The sequence below is a fragment of the Pavona decussata genome, unplaced genomic scaffold, assembly GCF_977016875.1.
Source record: "Pavona decussata unplaced genomic scaffold, jaPavDecu1.1 SCAFFOLD_52, whole genome shotgun sequence".
NCBI classification, from domain to species: domain Eukaryota; kingdom Metazoa; phylum Cnidaria; class Anthozoa; order Scleractinia; family Agariciidae; genus Pavona; species Pavona decussata.
The window spans coordinates 1,151,883-1,173,168 of NW_028145474.1; the positions used below are offsets into that span (position 1 = coordinate 1,151,883).

Below are 21,286 nucleotides of genomic sequence, written 5' to 3' on the forward strand. Positions count from 1 at the left end.
GTTCTGATTGGCTGACAGTTGCTCTAGAAACTTACACTCGACCCCAGGGACAAGGGACCCAAAGGTGATTCAGGGAGGTGTGTGGAGAGGTGTTCTGTTCCGAAATGGCTGTCTCGCTTTTTTGTCGAGGTGCTCGGCTCCATGCTCTCAGGATTCCATTTCTTGTAGGTTCAGCCAAGAGGCTGGAAAGCAGTTTTGTCGAAACTGAGCAAGATGGCAAAATATTTCTCGTCTCTATAGCTCGGCCGGAGAAGCGAAATGCGGTCAACGCGGAGACTGCCAAGGAACTTGCAGACGCGTTTCGCAGTTTCGAGATTGACAATGACTGCAAGGTCGCTGTACTTTATGGAAAAGGAGATACGTTCTGTGCTGGATACGACCTTGAAGAATTATCAGAAAGGAATCCCGATGTTTTCCTGAAATCGATTCCTCCCCCTGGCGAAGGAGATGCGCCTATGGTACTGTAAATGAAATTTACAATTTTAGACAAATAAATGATCCATAGTTTTTATACTCTTTTTCACAGAAAAAGATCATACAAAGTGAAGCTCAAAATATAGCTTGATGAAAGAATATTGACGTCTAAATTTTCTCAATTTCTCTGGGTTTTACAGTTTTGAATATCATGTTTTTTTTCTGAATGGCTTTTGTTCACGATCGTGTTGTATTTGTTTTGCCCATGTAGTGTGCATGTGCGTGAGTCCGTGCACGACAGGTCACATGTTTTTTGGGAGTCTTGCGTGGCAGCAATATTAAAACTTACCTGCGAAGATAAAAGGATATTGGCGATATTTTGTTTTATTTATTCAATTTGCGATGAAAATCCTTTGTATTTGGGTTTCGTGTTTGATGTTTGATGGCCATATCACGATCTCGCATGTACATCATACGTGATATTTACGAAGCGAAAGACGCAGGGGGTATGGGAATCAAAACGCGCGAAAATCCGAAATCACAAACTGTGAAATTTTCACACCAGCAGTAGTTCAAAGGGAAAAAATTGAAAGAGGGAACCCTAATGCATCTTTAATGATAATAACAAAAAAATCTAAATCGCTTTTGGAGAACAACATTAAATTATTAACCAAAATTTACTCTTCTGACTTCTTACCTTGGCACCCAAACTAACTCCACCCCACCCCACCCTAGAGGGTCAGGGAGAGTTGGTCAGGGAAAATATGTAATTTTGGTGTAAAATTTTTAATTTTTTTTCCATCATAAATTTGGTTTCTGTGATATTTCACATATACTACATGTGTATTTTCCTTGTTTTGGGCTATTTGGGGGAGCGTTTACTGAAACAAAAAGAATTTTCAGAACTGAAATGTTTTAAATTTGCAAACATATACAGCATGTGTTATGAAGGCAAACATGAAGCAAAAATATTTCTGTATTATTTTAAAAACACTAAAACATTATTGTAAGTTATTTTTGCTTCAAAAGCAACATTTCCTTGTTTGTGCACAACCTCACACTTTCCAGAACAGGTTTTCAAGAGTATTAGGTTGTAAATTAGGCAGACCTCTCAAACTCAAAACATTGAAAATCTGGAGACTGAGGTAAAAAAAATCTGGAGGTTGATCAACCAGCAGACAAAACCAAGTAAACAGTCAGGTGCTAATCAAAAGAAAGTGTAATATTTTCCACTATTCTGAAAATGTGAGTGACCAAAATGCAAGAGACTGGTAAAGAAAACCTAATTTGGCACATGACTTCTATATATGGTCATGGACTGTGTTTCTAGGGAACAGACGGATGAATTAGGGTTGTTTACTAACTTAATGAATTGATTTGCACAGAATTGGTGCAAGAAAGTCTCCTAAGTAAGCCCAAAATGAAATTATAGAAGGAAATTGTATCCTTTCAGCTTGTGACTCTGTTTATTGTGAGATTTTTGTGTCTCATCCTGAAACCGTGGGACTAAACTGAAAACCGTGAGTGTCATAGCAAAATTGTGAGACTTGAGAGGTCTGAATTAGGATGAAAACTTTGAAATGGACACCCTCATATTCTCTTGTATTACAGTAGTTATTGGCAACCACTGTCATTCCATATTATTATAATTGAAATGCCCATTCAAGGTTACCGAAAACATTTTCATTATGCAGACCATTTGATTTACTTATTTCCTTTTCTAACTCTCCCATTTTTTAGGGTCCATCTCGACTCAAGCTGAGTAAGCCTGTGATCGGTGCCCTCGAGGGATATGCCGTCGCTGGTGGAATGGAGCTGGCTTTGATGTGTGATCTCAGGGTGGCAGCTGAAGACTCAGTCATGGGAATATTTAACAGGAGATTTGGTAAGATAAGATAAGATAAGATAGCTCTATTTTATCACTTTCAGGATATCTCTAATAAGAAACAGAACTATATACAAAATTATTAAAATCACCCAGTAAGAAAGAAAAATATATCAGTGCAAGCTTAGAAGACCTATAGGCTATAAAAAACAAGATAGCGATAGAATTAAAACAAGATATTTTGCTGCCTGGCAACATCATGATTAGCTATAACACATTATCTTGTTTGATTTGGGGGGGGGGGGGGCAGGGGGAAACAATAGGGGAATGAACTTCCCATTTCTCACTCCTTGTAACTCCAGGATCGCCTATCCCTTCTTAGCAGCTCCCATCTCCTTGGAGATTTCACTTCTCACCTGTCTTTCCCAATACTTCCCCTTTCTACCTAGCCTCCCCCTCCCTCTCCTTCTCCCACCCACAGTTTTTCAACCATTTATTTAAGTATCAAGGCAATAATATCATGATCACGAGGAAAAATTCAGAAAATCAGGCAGGAAACGAGAGAAAGAGAAAAAAACTGGTTCAAATTTCTCAAACCAGGCAAAAACATTTCAAGACCAAAATAGTATTATTTTTAAATCCAATAATTTCATTCTAGCACCAACAGAAATTTGATTTTTTAATAATAAATATTATTTTCAAAAGATAAAGAATTGAAAACTTTAGCTAGTCGATAGAAAATGGTTATTAAAAATAATTATCAGACCTAAAGCTCTTTTGTCCTTTTTCAGAGCCCATCTGGGGTTGAAATGGTGTTTAGAATTAAAAGTGAGACAATGAGAAACAAGATAAAATAATAACATGGGGGTCCTTTGAAAGTGTGTTGAATTCATAGGGGCTGTGTCACCTATTTTTTGTGTCACTTTGAATGGGCAAAAACATATTTGAGTTGATGGAATCACCAAAATAATGGTTCAGTTTTGTTAACAATAACCCTACTAGTGCACAGAAACTAGTTCTAGTAATGTTTGGTTGGAGATGGCTAGGATGGAAATGGATTGCAACATGAACAAAGTTGGGCAAGTTTTTTTCAGGTTCTCCTGTGTATTGTGGAGAAATTTTTTACAACCTGATTGTAGTTTGTTTTTTCTCTAAGGAATCGTTAAATTTATATTCTTCCCATTGCTCTTGGAGCAATTTTATGTTAGAAAAGAAGGTTCTTTGTAAAAATTAATATCAGTCTTATTCTGAGCAGTTTTGACCAAAATAAATGATGTCCAGCAAAATCGCCGTAACAGTGCTCCTTTAATTTTTGCCGCAAGTTGAAAATGTCTTTGGTCATTACTTGATGTAATCTTACTCTAGGTGTCCCCCTGCTGGACGGTGGTACTGCAAGGCTGCCATACATTGTGGGCCTTTCACGAGCATTGGATCTTATCCTGACTGGCAGACCAGTAAGTGCTCAAGAGGCTCACAGCATGGGATTGGTTAATCGGGTTGTGCCAAAAGGAAAAGCTGTAGAAGAAGCGATTAAACTTGCAAAGTTGATTGCCCGTTTCCCAGCAGATTCACTGAATGCTGAGCGCAAGGCTGTCTTTTATTCCATGTTTAATGCAGAGTCCTTTTACGATGCCCTAACATATGAGCACTCCAAGGGTGTGAAACTGGGTACCATCAAAGATTCAATCAAGGGAGCTAAGGAGTTTTTAAGAGGGATGGGCCGCAAGGGCTCATTTGATGATTACCTTGATTAAATAGTATATAATTATCTTCACTCAAAACATTTTGCAAATATTTACATAAAACTTTAAGATCATGATATGTACAGTCATGTAGCTGGTATGTGATGATTGTAAGTTTTGAAAACTTTAGAACTCTTGTGACAATCGTAGGCACAGGTGGTATTGAATGACAAGTTTAATATAATATGATATAGTGTGAAGCAAGCAGCGTGCACTATAGAAGTTGCATTGAATGGCTGTGGGCAAACATGCTACATTGAAAGCACCCCTTTCAAAAATCTCTCATTGTCCAGACAAAGGTTTTTACAAGGTATTCTTAAAATAAGTTGTAATAAAATACCGTAAAATTCTGAAAATAAGCCCCAGGGCTTATATTTTTCAAAGCATTTTTTACGAGAGGCCTATATTCAGCAGGGGCTTGTATTTGAGGGCAATTCCCATGTATTGGCTCCCGAAGGCTTATATTTGGAAGGGCTTATTGTGGGGCAACGTGCACCATTTGCAACGTCTTACATGGTTGGTCGAGAGGACATTAAAGAACAAACAGCAGAACAATGCTCCAAACGTTAAAAAATAAAATGGGCAAGCTGCGGGTTATCAGGGTCCAGCAAAAATGAAGCTTTTAAAAGGTGCAAGTCAACTGCTTATTTATAGGTTGGAGTCTCTTGTTGCATTTTGAATTTGGGGATTATATTCAAAGGGGCTTAGTTTTTAGAATTTTACAGAATATACTTTAAAACTGTATGTAGTTTAAAAACTGTATGTAGTATGGAATAATATTGGAAAACTACTCTTGTAAAGAAGGAAATTAATTAATGTTTTTGGAAAAATGATGTGCTAGACTCTTCATTTCATCAAAATGCAACTCAGTGGGGGTATGGGGCTGGACACCAGCTTGTAACAGCATCCACTATTACAGGTAATATATTAAAAAGAAATTAATAAATTGGAATTTTCAGTAGCACATCCACAGAATGGCTATTCGTACCATTCCCGGAGATAAAACCCTCAAAGCAGGGATGAGAATAGTCTCCTTTACAGCCGCTCCAGCCGGAGTCACACAACGCTCGCGTGGGGACGGGGAGCGTTGCGTGACTCCAGCTCGAGCTGCTGCGAAGGAAATTAGGATGAGAATCAACAACAAACAACCCACATATGACCTCAACTCCTGGAATCAAACCCAGGCCACATTTGTGGGAGTCAAGTGCTCTCAACACTGTCCCATCCCTGCTCCCACAATACATTTGTGCTCAGATAAATCTGGTACAGAATTGATAGGGTTAGTTGCCCAATGTATACCTGCCAATTCTCATGCATTATTATAATGCGTGAGTCTCACGCCTGCAGACTATTTCTCATGCCTGACTCAAATCTGGACGAGTTGTTCTTTAACACAATTAATAACAAAAATTCAATGAAATTTCCCAGACTTTGTGTCCTAACTGTATTACAAAACACTAACATTTTTGCAAAAGCTTTCAAACGTCTACAATCCGTTCGAATCAGAAGTGTTCAAAGGTCGTCGGAACATCTTCGGATATTTTCGGCAACGTTCGGAAGTCTTCGGAAAATAGTCGGAAATCTTCGGAAGTGGCTGAGACGTTTTCGGAAATCCCAGTCATGACAAGACGAAAATCTCACGCATTTGTCTCAGAAAAAGTTGGCAGGTATTCAAATGCTGACATTTTGAGACATTATCCATGACCAAATTCCATTGACTCAATTGAAGTTTGTCTCACTCCTGGCCACCATCAATACTTATTGCCTGTTCCGGGTTTCAAATGGAGACTGGAGACAGCTTTTAAATTTTCATTTAATCAGAATTTGGAGTCCATTGCAAGAAAAAACACATTGAAATTAGTCAGTTTACCAAGATTGTGGTTCTGTTTTTAGATTGCAACGATGAAGAAGTCTTTCAATAATTAGATATTTTGTATGGATTTAATAAGCGACATTTGCATTTGAGCGACCTTTGGCAGGTCACAGCCTGGTTACTATGCAATCTGAAACATAACCCAACTTGGTAAACTTACGAATTTTTATGTGATCTTTCTGGGGTTCATTTCTTCGTATGACGCAATTGTCCCTTATGAACCGTTGTCATTTATGACTTGATACTCAGGAATGTCCAGTCCTGCTTAATCAAAGATCACATTCAACGGGATTTCAAAAATTTATTAATAATTCATAAGCCCATTAACCTATCAAATGGTCGATAAAACATCACGTGTAGTGGTTTTAAAACCCGATAAAACCTCCTCCTTATTAGTATGCGGTGTTTAATGTTTTTCTCGTATGCTAATTTCCAACGTTCACAAAAGCATCATTGTTATGAACTCTCTTGACACACGCTTTTCCAGGAATGTTTTTGAAGCCGTTCAAAAAAACTCGCAGCACGTGTTTTATCGGGTCTAAAACCACTCGGCTGCGCTGCGTGGTTTTAAATCCCGATAAAACACCGCTGCTCGTGTGTTAAACATTACAAAGAAAAGAATTCAGTCTCAGAGTTTTCCCTATTGACCACGGACCAATTTGCACTGAGCATCCATGACAAATCTCTTGGCAATAAAGCTGTCGAAGAAGCTGCAGGACCCTGCAGAAAACAATTCCCTCCGTGAAATATTTTTTGAATCGCGTGATCACCTTTGCCAACACGGAAACTTTTTCAAACACCTTGTGGCAAGATAAAAAGAAAATTCCCTGCCTTTCACAGACTTACAGGTAAAATAAGAATTTTCCTGACTAGGTGCAAAATTCCGACTCTTCCTTGACCGTGGAAATGTTGTACTTTAAATGTGCACACAAAAAAGGACAGAGTAAGCGACGTAGAATGCGGCATAATTCTTGGGCCAACCAAACACAACAATTTTTTATACTTTTCAGGTCACACTTCATTCCCTAATCCCCGTAATGCGGCAGCGTGGCGTGGTTTGATGCGACTACTGCTTTACGGCTACCACTATTTACTTCTGGAGCCTTTGATTGGATGATGAGCCTCTCACGACCTTGGAAAGCAAAATGGCTTCCACGTAGAGTGTGAACAGCACAAAAATGGGAAGTAAAGCATGTGTTTTTTTATAATGTACAAGTACTTAACTCTTCAAAAGAAAGCTATTGAACTGTAGGTTTTCAACATCCTGTATATGTTTGTGCTGTATAAGGTACTTATTTAGCTTTTACTTCTGAGGAAAAATTGCCTGAGGGAGCAATTATTATTTAAGCGAAAGCTATTGAGCAATTTTGTTAGTTTATGCGGTTCTAGATTGGGATTTGCTTTGAAAGGCGTTTCTCACATCCAAGTGTGGATGAAATACTAAAGTGTAACCGTTCATAAAGAAGCTATTGAGCTGTGTTGTATATCGTCAGTAATCTGAATGATGTACAATGCAATTCGAACCGTTGGAGTCTGAAGAAACTCCTTAAGAGTGACGGCACTCAAATTGTTCCTACGGCTGTAACCGGATAGCTCTTGAGCTTGATCTCCCGTTCTTCTTGGAACAAGCTTTTCACGAAAACGTCCCTCTAAGTGCAGACCGAACGTTTGGTATTTTCACGCGGGTACTCAGTCGTCACTGTTTCACAAAAAAACGGGTTTAGATTTTGACCATTATGGTCTTAAATCGGGTATGGCTTTCAAGGGAACCAAGAGAGCCTGTAAGCGTATTTGTCTTTTCAACTCCAAATGAATAGTAGAGAAAAAGAGAAGTATCCAAAATATATCATTCGAGCTGAATTTTCGGGTAAATTTTACCAATTCTTGACTTGGGCACTAATGCGAAGCTTAATTACGCTACAACAAAGGTGTGAACATGGGTATGGATTTTAGAAGCCAGGTCTGAACACGGGTGTAGAAAATGGCATGTTTTGGTCTGAAATAGGGTCAGGATTTGGAGACCCGGGCGGCACACCCTTACTGAGAATTCCGAGGAGCAACCCCCCCCCCCCCCCCCCCGGGTCTCACAGCAAAGTTGCATTTCCATATGGGTCATCCATGACGGAAACTGTCAATACAATACAATTTTAAACGATGTAACTACCAAAAGGCTCCATTAAGTCAAAAATTGAGACACTCTTAAATTATAAAACACTTCACAGCATTTAATCGCTATTAGGGGAGCAAACGAAGACGATCATGAACAAGAAGGATGTACAGATGAACTAAAGATTTAAACAAGAATAGAGTACTTAAATGATGACTTCACAAAAACTCAATTTCCGAAATTATGAGATTTTTTTGAAAGAGTATATTGCTGAAAAATACGTAAAACCAAATGCAAGGCTAATCTTAAAGCCCAATATTTCGATTAGACAAAACTAACCTTCTTCAGGGACCGCAAAAACTTAAGTAAATGGAAATAAACGGTTAAAAACGGTTAAAATCCCAGTGCTCCTATCAGGAGTCAAACCTAAGACCTTTCGATTACTAGTTCGGATGCTCTACCACAGAGCTACAGGAGACTCATGGGAGCTAAGGCCATTAAACTAGGTTCATGTGACTAACATCCTGCATACTGCTAAGATTGGAATATTACTATTAGAAACTGTAAAGATGACAGAACCTTTTTTAAGACTCTCAACGAATTTTTTAAGAAACAGAGTACAAAGCCATTAGTTAGTTTTACTGTAATTGGTTTCCGTTAATCCTGTTTCTGCTGTATAATTTGTAAATAACTCTTAATTTAATTTAATTTGATTTATTTTGTAATTTTAATTATTGTAATTTAACAGGGAAGAGCCACCCAGTGGATCCGTTAATAAACCATTATTATTATTATACCAATGAAAAGTTCAGATATGATTGGTTGACAAACATAAAAAGCAGAAAAGTGTACAATTCAAAAGCATTATAAAAATAGAGATTTAAACAGGTTAAGTTTCAACGCGTCTGTTCATCCCATAGGGTTCAAGAGTCTTGCCTTTGAAAATACAAATTATGAAACCAAATAGGTTTCTTTGTCTGTTTGTTAGCATTTTTGACCTTGACCGTGTACAAACCACAACAGGTTTTGAAATGTGTTCGAGCAACTGGCCAATAGAAACGTTCAGCTATAGTGTGAACGTTAAAACAAAGGGTTGGGCACGGTCGCGGCCCTTCCAACCTAAATGGCAGCACCATTGTTTTCATGGCAAGGTTTCATAACAAGTCCCTCAATTAGCAATGCTTCGGTGAACCGAGAACTGAAATCTGCCTTGCGCGTATTGCAGTGAGTTTCTGGTCTTTGCGGTAAATCGGGCTTTATAAACCACGAAAATGGACTTAACAAAAATATGCAAAAGAAACTAACAACATAAAAAAAACAAGCAATGCTAATGAAAGATTCGAAAACGAGCAAACAACGAACAAAAGAAAGCGACAACAAAAAGCTAATCCCTGACGCTTAGATCTTGCAGTATTCATGCCTATGGTACAAACGTCTTTGCTTGCATGACTCTGAGAGGATGCAGCTGTTTGCTCCCAACATGTATCCTCCTCTGTGGACTTCTCTTGTTCATTATCACAGCTACTGGTACTGCTGACAGTTGTAATCTGTAAATCCCTGCGTTTGTGATTGGTTGCCTTAGACCTTGTTGCCATGACATCTGGATAAAGGTTCTCCGTTGAACAGGGCATTTTAATTCTGCCGTCATTTGACGACAACTACAAGATTCCTTCAGTTTTTTCCCGTGCTAATGAGAGCTGTTGTTCTTTGCCCTCCACTGGGATTAAAAAAAATTGCATTTCAGAAAGAAAAAGAAATTAATTCTGGTAGTTTTCGACTTTAGTAGCTGTTTAACATTTAGTTAATTTAGGCTTTAGGTAACCCTTCTTTGAGGGACTTAGGTCCCGTTTAGGGTTTTTCTGTCAATATTTTTCTTTGCATTGCCAAACTATTAAAGTAAAAGTAGAGTTGTAGTCAAATGATGCCGTAATGAAAATGGCCTAATACAACACCACAATTGACGTTACCCCAGGGACACGGTTACTTCACAACTTAAATGATAAGACAGGAGTCATCATTACTGTTATGAGGCTCTTGTTGAACTTGAAATCAAGATAACTTGATTCTGTTGCTGGTGCCTTTCTCCCTTCTTCATCCGAAATCTCGATATGGCTCTTGTTGAAACCGAGCAACATGACAACATATTTGTCATCAAGATAGCTCGCCCGGAGAAGCGAAATGCAGTCAACACAAAGACAGCCGGGGACCTTGCAAATGCGTTTCGCAACTTCGAGATTGATGATAGCTGTAATGTGGCTGTTTTGTGTGGAAAAGGAGGCACGTTTTGTGCTGGATACGACTTTGAAGAAGGAACGGATTCAGAAAATTTCATAAAAGGGATTCCTCCTCCTGGCGAAGGAGATGGACTTATGGTACGATAAATTAAATTTACAATTTTTTGAAATACAGTGGAACCCCGTTAAATACTTAATACAACCACTTTCGACCTTGAAAATGTGGTCGTATAATCAGAACGGGGTGGTTGAATTAATAGGGAACTTAAGCAACGACGACGGCAACGGCAACGAAAACGTCACCTGAAAATATAACTTTATTTCATTTGTGCTACTTCGCGATTATTTCAACTCGTTCAACTTTTACAAAAATGGCGAACTATCCAGGAACCAAATTGGTAGGAGTGGCGTACAACGTAAGAAAGGAAATGAAAAATTCACCGTCGTGCGTTCACGTTCTCCACAAAACCTTAAATGTGGTCATTTCACGTTATTGTTTTGCAGAGGACGGCAAAGAAATGTACCAAAATGTAAAACGCACGTGCAGAGCAATTGTTTTTGCTCATTAAACCTATTGTTTTGCGGCGTTCTCGTTGCCGTTGCCGTCGTCGTTGCTTAAGCTCCCTAATGAGTATTGTAAAACTAAGGAAATGACTGGACTTTCAATTCATTCGGGGCGGATAAAAGCGGTCGTAATAACGAGGCCCGGGGGGGGGGGGTACTCCCTATAATGGCCTATATGGGGAGGCTCCGCCTGAAAGGGGTGCCTTTTTCACGCTTCAGGTATATGAAAGGGTAGGGATTTCACGAGTCGCAGTATATGAAAGGGTAGGGAAATCTGTCATTTAGGTATTTAAAAGGGCCTTTCATTATTTTTCACTGGAAGATATACGAAAGGGGTACCATTTGTCAATGGAAGGTATACGAAACGGGTACCTTTTCTGACAAAATGGTATCAGTATAAAAGAGTAAGGGGTCGGACCTCCGGGCAGAGCCTTCCCGTATTAATATTTTAGTATCCCCAGGGTAACGAGGTGATCGCATTAACGAGGCCGTCGTAATAGGCGAGGTTCCTCTGTTATCACAGTTTACGCGCTATTTTTTACAGAAAAAAGTCGTGTCACACAACGTGAAACGTAAGGAGGTTTGCAACAGTTTTTGTGGAATTGGGGTATATTTCGCATGGAAGGCTTGCTTGCTCGATTTCCATCATACTACACCACCTTTTCAATATATGATCAAATTGTATGTTTTTGTTGGTTTCCAAGCATCAGTTGTTACCACAACAACGGTGACGCAAAGCACGTTACGAACACAGTAAGAGTACCTTTCTCAGGCTGAATGTGTGGAAAACGTGGTATGCAGTCAAAACTATCGTGAACAGAATCGAGGAAAACGAGCCAAAACTAACAAAGAACCCAACACTTCCCAGAAAATTTTTTAAAAGAATTATATTAGGTCGCAACAGCTGAAACATTTGAAATGGATACCCTTAAATACCTTTGCATTACAATGGTTATTGTTGTTACATGTCGTTGGTTTTGGAACGCCTATTCAAGGTTGCAAAAAAAAAAAAAACAGCTCCATTTCGAAAACCAGCATTCACTTAATTTCCTTCTCTTCCATTTTTCAGGGCCCAACTCGACTCAAGCTGAGTAAGCCTGTGATCGGTGCCCTCGAGGGATATGCCGTCGCTGGTGGAATGGAGCTGGCTTTGATGTGTGATCTCAGGGTAGCAGCTGAAAACTTAGTCATGGGATTTGTTAACAGGAGATTTGGTAACACATTGTCTTATTTGATTTTTTTAGGGAAGGGGGGGGGGGGGGTTGCAGGGGGAAGCAATTGGAGAATGAACTTCTTACTTCCCACCCCTTGTACTCCAAGATCCCCCATCCCTTCCTTAGCAGCTGCCATCTCCTTGGAGATTTCACTTCCCACCTGTCTTTCCCAATACTTCCCCTTTCTACCAAGACCCCCCCTCCCCCTCCCCCTCCTTCTCCCATCCACTGTTTTTTAACCATTTATTTACGTTTTTAGGCAATAAATACAAGACTAAATTTTAGTCTTGTGAGAGGCAAAGGTTTTGTAGAGGAGGGGATTTCAGGGAAAATTCAGAAAATCAGACAGGAAACGAGAGAAAAAGAAAAAAACTGGTGTAAACAATGTGCAACAATTTTATTCTAACACCAACAGAAATTTGATTTGTAATAATAAATATTATTTTCCAAAGGCAAAGCATTGAAAACTTTAGCTAGTTAATAGAAAATGGATTTTAAAAATAATTATCATACAAACCGAACGTTTTTTTTTTTTGGAGTTTTTGGAGAACCCTAGGGTTTAAATGGTATTTATGAGACGATAAGAAACAGGAGAAAATAATGAGTTGGGAGTCCTTTGAAAGTGTGTTCGTATTTTATTTTGAAATTCATAGCAGGAAAGGGCCTTATATCACATTTGTGCCGCAAGTTGAAAATGTCATTGTTCATTACTTCATGTAATCTTACCTTAGGTCTCCCCATGCTGGACGGTGGTGCTGTGAGGCTGCCATACATCGTGGGCCTTTCACGAGCATTGGATCTTATCCTGACTGGCAGACCAGTGAGTGCTCAAGAGGCTCACAGCATGGGATTGGTCAATCGAGTTGTACCAAAAGGAAAAGCTGTAGAAGAAGCAATTACACTTGCAAAGAAGATTGCAAGTTTCTCAGCGGGAGCAATGCGTGTTGACCGCAAAACTGCCTATTATTCCATGTTCAATGCAGATTCCTTTTACGATGCCCTGACATACGAGTACAGAAAGGCTGTAACAGTGGATACTATCAAAGATGCGGCAATTAAGGGAGGTAAGGAATTTGTAGAAAGGATAGGCAAAAAGGGCTCATTTGATGAATGGCTCGATTAAATATATAAATATATATCTTCACTCAAAACATTTTGCAAATATTTACAGAAAACTTTAAGATCATGATATGTACAGTCATGTAGCCGGTATGTGACGATTGCAAGTTTTGCAAGCTTAAGAACTCTTGTGAAGAATCATGATTGTGAGTTTTGCAAACCATTTTGTCTGAATCGAAGCGAGTGAAGTTATTTTGTTGGTGGTGTGCAGGGCCGAGCTATTAGTAGTGTGCGGATTCATTTTAGTTGTAAGTGGTTTATTTAGTTTGCAGTGCGTTGACTTTTTTGTCATAGCAGAGTGTGAATTTATTTTGCAGTGTTTTGAGTTTTTTTATTTACAATGTACGGATATTTTTTCTTTGCAGTGCATATTAATTAACTTGTAACTGCTTTTCTTTTAAATATTTGTCGATTTTTGTACTAGGACACCGTTCACTTTAAAACGCCTTGTGGCAATATAAAAATAAAATCCCCGCCTTTTCACTGACGGGGGGAGTTACGCCATTTTTCCGCCACTTGACATGGCTTTAATGGAAATATCTCGCTCCCGTTTCAAGCACAATCCAAACACCCTATCATTATCCCGTGAATCTGTGTTGTGGGGTATTTTGTGAATTTTTGGGTGATTTCTGGGTATATTTGGGAGGAGTAGTTTTTCTTCAAGGATTGGTAAAGTTAAGAGAAATAAGAAATATTGAAGTTTTAGTGAAGTTTTAAAATTAGAATTTGTAGTTAATAATTAATAGACGGACACCAAGTTAGTCCACTAGCAACCTGGGGTGCTCTTGCGTGGGTATCAACTGTCTGTTGGTGTTCCAAAAATCATTTTCTTTCTGCTATCTCTTCTTAAAACCTCTTCGAATTTCATTCAAATTTAGGTGTAATGCTCGCTTAAAGGTAAAATGAGAATTTTCCTGACTTGATGCCAAATTCCAACTTTTCCGTGACCGTGGCAACTCTGCGCTTTAATGTGCACATCAAAAAGGAAGTGAAGATATTCCCTTTCTGAGGGTAGGAGAGAAGAGGCACGTGAAGTCAAAACGTTGCTTTGCTTTTTTGTTACTCGTGAATGCGGGAATGTGCAATGAACGAGTTATTGCAATGTGGGGGAAATGTCACTCGCTCGTTCCATTGGTCACTCGAGGGTCTGTCAACTTTCGTGCATGCGCAGTGCTATAAACTTTGACGAAATATGGCGTAATCTCACGGCTAGGTTAAGTTCACTTGGAGTTTGAAATTAATGAAGAAATAGCCTAACTGATGTATACAGTCTTCGTACCTTTATATTTTGGTGAGAGGGGCGCCTTGTTGATCGTGAAAATGCAGAAAGGCTGAAGCAGATCGAGAAAGTCGTCCAAGGCAGTTCCAAGATAACAGGGCAAAGTGGAAGGAGAAAATACGATGCAGAAACGAGTAATGTCTAAGCAAGTACGGAGGACGATAATCCTGCTGGTATACGTTAGATCAATTGTTGATCTGATCAGCTTAACAAATACAAATGATAAGAGAAGCAAAGATTGATACCACGTAGAATTATGTTTTTGTTCCGTGCTCATTCGCGTGATCTCCTTGGCGGTCCGAAGTCATTTAGCTGTTAAAATCGTTGTGCCTCAGATGCCAGATAGTCAGACATCGGAAATCATTGTTAACGAAATACAAAAATTACTCCTCATGAAAGCAGTTGTGAACGTGTGGCCCGGTGTTGTGGTGCGTAGCTCTGACGTCAGAGGAAGAGGGTACGAATCTCTCTTAGGACCAAAGAGAAAAAGACCATTTTGCCTCCACTTCTCAACCGGGTACACAAAGTGATGATATATGAGCGCGTTGGCCAGCCAAGCTAGCCAACAACTTCACACGACATAGGGTGGCGCATGCGCATGGCCGTAGAATGCCTCACCCTCTTAATAGCCACAATTTACAAACTACAATCCCATAACTCTCGCCGCGCCTAACACCCGTCTCCAGCCCTCTGATACGTGCCGGCAAAATATTAATTTATGCTAATTTAGGATTATCACAAATTGCATTTTTTTTTTTAAGGCAACCAGTCCAACGGCTCCAAACAATTTCAAAATTTAAACTTACTTCAAAAATAGAAAACTTACCAGATGTGTGAAAAGTTTAGGGTTTAGTTTAGGGTTTTCTGGGCCAACCAAAAGCTACCAAACACAACAATGTTTTATACCTTTCAGGTCACACTTTATTCCCTGAATAAGGCAGCGTAGCGTGGTGGTTTGATGCAAGTACCGCTACTATGGGGCGCCGTTTGTAAATTTATTATTTAGACCAAATTCATGCCGTTTTTCCATTGTTTTTAAATAACTTGAAATGATGGAAAAATTATTTACAAATAAGGAACAACTATTCGTCAAGTGATATCTGGTTTTTGGTTGCTCAGAGGCTCTGGCTCGTTATGCAAGCTACAAATTTTGCAGTGTTTTTTTGCCTTTGCGTTCATGACTGAAAATGGAGTTGGAGATTTTTGGCCTTTTTTAATGTGAGATCTTAATGTTTGGTACAGTTTGTGAGTGAGGGCATTTTGCCAGATCTTAATGTTTCTGTGCCATTTTGAGTGACTACATTTAAAACGGTTGATTCCTTAACAAATTTGGCCTTTCATACAAACTATTCATGATTGATGACCAGTGAAATTAGCTTGTCCTACTTGTCTTAAATTGCACAAGGTAGTATAGACTGTCTTGTACAGTTTGTAACTTACAGCTGAGCATCTTGCCAGCGCTAGGGGTTTCTTTCCTTTTTTGAGCGACCATGTTCAAGCTACAAATTTTGCGGTGATTTAGTTTGGCTTTGCGTTCATGACTGAAATGGAGTTTGGGATATTTGGCCTTTTTTTATGTGAGATCTTAATGTTTGGTACAGTTTGCGAGTGAGGGCATTTTCCCAGATCTTATAGTTTCTGTGCCATTCTGAGTGACCACATTGAATTTGCTTGTTTCTTCTTTTTTAATGATAGCATTTGTTTTTACTTAAAACTTATTACGATCAATAAACAGTTGACCTAATGTTCATTATGTTAGTTATGTAAGATGCAAGGAATCCTGAACAGTTTTCAAGTGACAGCATCTTGCCAAAATTTTTATCATTTTGAGCAAACAAACTAAAACTCTTGATGTTAAACAAAAAGGACTGGGCTTTCCTGAGTCATAAATTGTCTGACAATTTGCAAGTGATGCTAATTTTGTCATGATTGCTCAAAACCAGAAATTAGTCAGCCTTCCTCACAAGTCTCCCATACATAGACCATTCAGGAATTGCTTTTGAGCCTTGTTTTGAAAATGAGGGCCAAGTGCATACTCTTTCTGATGAAGATAAATCCTCATTCACTTTGCAAAAAAAATTCTAATGGGTCTTAATTGCTTTAAAGAAGTATGGCGTTTCGTTGCGGACAAAAATCCCCTAACTAAAAGAAGTGACTTGCTTGGAGAAATAAACAGTGAGATTTACAAAATGAGGTCGATGAATCGAAAAATTTTACTTAAAAAAAAGAATAATAGTCCACAATTTAAGAAAAAATTTAGATCGAAGTCTAAAAATTGAGTGGAGTTTCTAAAAAATATGTCTGACGCAAAAAGTCAGTCAACCGGAAAAATCAACTCCGAAAAAAACAGACTAGTCGAGAGGAAGCGGAAACTGATTTGCGCCTCAACCGGATGTAAGTAGCATATCCTTTTATGGTTTTACAGGAAGTGATGTGCTATGCATACGGGAAGGTGAAATTCTTCGCGCGGGAATTCCTCAAAGCAGCAAACATGGCCGGTAAAAATCTGCGAGTTCTGTTCAACAAATTGTCAACGCGGTCCTCAACAACTTGAACCGCTTGCCCCAACAATAAAATCAAACCTCGGCGTTAAAAGTGTTGACGGGCCAACGCAACTCCTGCAGTTCGCAAAGGTATTTCTAATAAAGCCTTCAAAAGTACCTTAGCTCTGCTTAATGATTTTCATCTTGATCATGAGGGGAAAAATTCAAATACAGTATATTGAATGGAGGTTTCCTTAATGCCCGGGGGGGGGGGGGTACTCCCCTATATGAGCTATACGGGGACGTGCCGCTGGATAGGGTATGGTTTTTGGCCTTTCTGCCCCGAACAGGGTATAGTATATAATTTCAATCGAGTCTGGCCTGGATCCGGCCATCCTAGGCCCTAGACAGGGTATGGTTGCAAGACTGTCGTCTTGCGTTTGGTAATCCGAAATCAGAGACGTTAGTCTGTATTTGTTTTAATGAACAATACTTCTCGTCTATTGAGTTTCCACTTAGGTTCACCGCTGTTAATGCGAAATTTTGGGATTTTTCGCCATCACTTCTAGGTAGTGTATTATTTTATCTGTTGTGATTGTTATTCGCGTTTCAATGCGTGGAACATCACGTCCGGTAAGTGACAGTGAGCCATTAAATGTTGTTACTATTGCCAATAAACACTTGTGTAACACAAGAGATAGATGTCGTCCTTTGTCGTAAATCTTAAAATAGAGGGTGCTGTCCTATACAGGATAGGTATTTAAAGTTATTTTCGTCCAAAACAGGATCAAGGTTTCAAACCCCCAGCGGCACCCCTATACCCAAACATGAGTCAAGTGCCCCCCCCCCCCCCCCCCGGGCCTTAATGATCATTCTGAGCCGTTAGGAGAAGTGTTTCATATGCCATTGGGTATGCTAGCTCTGTGGCATTTGTTTACCGGCTCGGATCAACTGCAAGATATCACACAGCGCTAAATAAATGCTATCTATGAAGACTTGGGATCCGTGGATTTCATAACTCGTGATTCACGCTTTTCTGCAGTCTGAGTGAGATTACAGGATGTTCGTTTATCACGTATATATGAGAGTCTAACAGATCCGCGTCTTTACAAAGATGATCAATGTTGTCCCTCACTTTCGAGAGCTTTGGCCTCTTGCAGTTGTTTTCAGCTCTGTCGCTTCGTTACTGAAAGACAAGTATTATGTTTTTCGAGCTGACATGTATCTCCATTGTTTTGTGGGTAAGCTCGTATCTGGTAGATATCAAAAGCTAAGACAGTGAGTAACTTTCACGGGAGTCTCCAGGATGCTTCAGCGAATTCTTCTGACAAGTGTTAAGTGTTGTTTCTCAGGCAGGTGGTTTAACTGAGCAATGCAGGTTTGCTGTGAATCTGCTTGCCCATACACCTCACAAAAAGTTGACAGTGTTCGCTCGTATTCTTCTAATCGACGGACCAAAAATTCTGGGGTATCATAAGTCATAAGAAGCTGAAATCAACTGTTCTTCTGAACTTTCTATCAGTCTTCCCAAAGAAAGAAAGAAGTCTTCAAAGTTGGGAAGCCAACGGGCCATTTTGTTTCTGACCGCGGGTAGCCTAGCGTAGCCCCCACATCACTTCATATAAGGATATGCTCCTTACATCCGGTTGACGCGCAAATCAGTTTCCGCTTCCTCTCGACTAGTTTTTTTTTTTCGGTGTTGATTTTTCCGGTTGACTGACTTTTTGCGTCAGACATATTTTCTAGAAACTCGACTCAATTTTTAGACTTCGAACAAAATTTTTTTTCTTAAATTGTGGATCATTATTTTTTTTTTGAAATAAAATTTTCAATTCATCGATCTCATTTTTTTAATCTCATCGTTTATTTCCCCAAGTAAGTCACTTCGTTTTGTTGGGGGATTTTTGTCCGCAACGAAACGCCATAAAGAAGAGAGGAAACTGAATTTGAAAGTGACCTGTTATGTGAGTTCCTATGGCTTTGTCTGGTTTGCAAGTGATTATTTTGAGTAACCGTAGATTTGGTGATGTTTTTAGCTTTGCATACACACTGTAGACTGTTATGCATATAATTTATGAGTGACTACTAAGTTCAGTTTGATTATGAAAATAATTATTATTTTAGTGCTTTGTATAGTTTGCAAGTGACAGTATATTGCTAGGTGTTTATGTCAATGTATCTTTTAATTTTGTGTGGCCACAGTAAGGCTGCAGGTTTAGATTAAAAATATGTTGTTGACAAAGTGCTTATATAAATGTTACAGGTAGTCTTGTTTTAGTTGAGATTCTATGAGTTACTGTACATGTTACATAGTTACAAGCATAATGATTTGTTTTTATTTTAGTACCATGAGGACCTGGAGGATTTCATAGTTATACTCAGCAAGAGCAGAATTATCAGACCTACACATAAAGCTGTTTCAAGAACTATGTGTTTCAAATTGTATTTGCCATGTAAAGATGTAAAAACGTGCTACATATCTCCACTGCTGAGAGTGAGTAGCCTCAGTATTTACAGTCAATCAACTACGATTATTCGATTGAATTGGGAAAGTTTGAAACCTTTTTGATATTGCTTAGTTTCTTGTGGGCAATCGAAAAAAAAAAATGGAAGACAGCTTAGGTGATGCTGATGCTGCCATGCGATCGATGAGCAAGCGTAATTAGATCCTTGACCTGAAAAGTTAACTTATTGTTGATTCAAGATTACCTTAAGGTCAAGTTACCTTTAAGAACATTAACTTCCAATTAAAGATATTAAAAGATATTATGACACTTTAAGTTTACTTTATTTCGAAATTAAAGATGTTAAAATCTAAGTGGCACTTTTGGGAGTAAAAAAAGACCTTCTAAATAAGAGCTAAAGTTTGAAGGTATGAAAGTACAATAAAAGGCCCATTAAAGACTCAGTAAAGATCGATTTTACCTTTTGGATATTTCATGTCACAATTAAAGACAATTAAAGATCAACTAATGCTTTAGATAAGCTTTAATTCTACACTAAAGACATCAAAATGTATATGTTCGTCCTGTGTATCTCGCTGATTACTTTGAATTTAAGCATCGTGCTGATTTGTCTTTTTCTGACGATTGTACTGAGTCTTTGTTAGTAGAAATCAATGACGCAAAGGAAAAAACGTAGTGATTGGAGTTATTTATAGACCACCCGATTGCAAGCTAAGGCCCTGTTTACCAGCAGGAAGGGTTACCCTAGTGCTAGGGTTACCATAGCAGGAGGGTTACCCCTGCCTCCTCCACAGGCTTTTCTTGGGGATTTTGACGGGGATAAACGAGGACGAATCGGAGATAGCATGGGAACGAGCTAGAAGCGCAAGCAGAGACTTATTGAAAGGAGAAATACGCAAGCGGGGGCTGATGGGAAGGAAAAAATAGGAAGGGTTTTCCCTTCCCTTCATTCCTCGCGCCCCGCTTATCCTCTTTGAGTGAGCGCGGGGCGACTGGGGACGAGGCAGGTATGGCGTGATGACCTCATCACGTGACCAGTTGAAAAGCAAGTACACAAAAAAAACGTGGTTGATAAAGATATAACATTCTTTATTTTGCCTTACACCCTTTGCATCATGTATTATTAGGTTTTTACAAAACTCATTTATTTTAAGAGGCAAGGAGATCTTAAAGGAAGACAAGAACATAGCTTTCTTAACATTTAAATCGAATTTATAGTGCCGGATACATCCATTTGAAGTAGTTACAAGTGAAAACGCAGCTTTTAACATGTTAATATAACAATAAAAAAAAAATGAAAAATAATTTGAGCAAAATGCTCCCCCGTCTCTGCTCCTCCCTACCCCCTCATTGGGGTAGAGTTACTGGGCGCAGAATCTCTGCAGAGTCCCACCCTCACCGGTCCACCCGCCGAGGGAGCTCCAATAGCCTGATGATGCTGAAAACATTATATAAGACGCGACAGCGTCTTTCCCTCCCATGTGGGACACATTTTCTTAGACGTGCACGAGGCACGGCCTCGTTTTGGTGCGAAGCTTATTTTCGTCCTATAACGTCATAAAATTACTGTTTTCGTTCACAACTCTGACAGAAGTCTTAAACTCGTGGATTTCTTGACATCTTTTAGGTTGATGTCAATTACATCAAGGAATTTCTTGAAAATGTTGGTCTTAAGGCGGGGGCAAACCTTAAAGCCGTTTTCATGCCGATCAAAATCGGTTTCATGGAAATATCTCGTTCACGTTTCAAGGAGTCCAAAATCTCTCTGCTTAAAACGGAAACCAATGTTGTTGGGTGTTTTGTGAATTTTTAGGTGAATTTTGGGTATATTTGGGAGGAGATAGTTTTTCTGGAAGGATTGGTAAAATTAAGAGAAATAAAAAATATTGAAGATTTAGTGAGGTTTTCAAATTAGAATTTGTAGTTAATAATTAATAGACGGATACCCAGTTAGTCCACTAGAAACC

General features: G+C 39.1%; 1 protein-coding gene across 1 annotated transcript; it reads left to right on the forward strand.

The window, feature by feature from the left end:
- Window positions 1-46: 46 nt before the first annotated feature.
- Window positions 47-4,814, forward strand: LOC146480814 (uncharacterized). Its single transcript, XM_085109181.1, has 3 exons — window positions 47-458; window positions 2,155-2,299; window positions 3,605-4,814. Exons 1-3 carry the CDS (start codon window positions 105-107, stop codon window positions 3,991-3,993), a joined length of 888 nt encoding a protein of 295 aa, XP_084965307.1. The 5' UTR covers window positions 47-104; the 3' UTR covers window positions 3,994-4,814.
- The last annotated feature ends 16,472 nt before the right edge of the window (window positions 4,815-21,286 follow it).

Coding starts and splice junctions, on each gene's coding strand:
- LOC146480814 (XM_085109181.1), top strand. CDS start 105: ATGGCTGTCTCGCTTTTTTGTCGAGGTGCTCGGCTCCATGCTCTCAGG. Junction 459..2,154: donor GCGAAGGAGATGCGCCTATG/GTACTGTAAATG, acceptor CCCATTTTTTAG/GGTCCATCTCGACTCAAGCT. Junction 2,300..3,604: donor AATATTTAACAGGAGATTTG/GTAAGATAAGAT, acceptor ATCTTACTCTAG/GTGTCCCCCTGCTGGACGGT.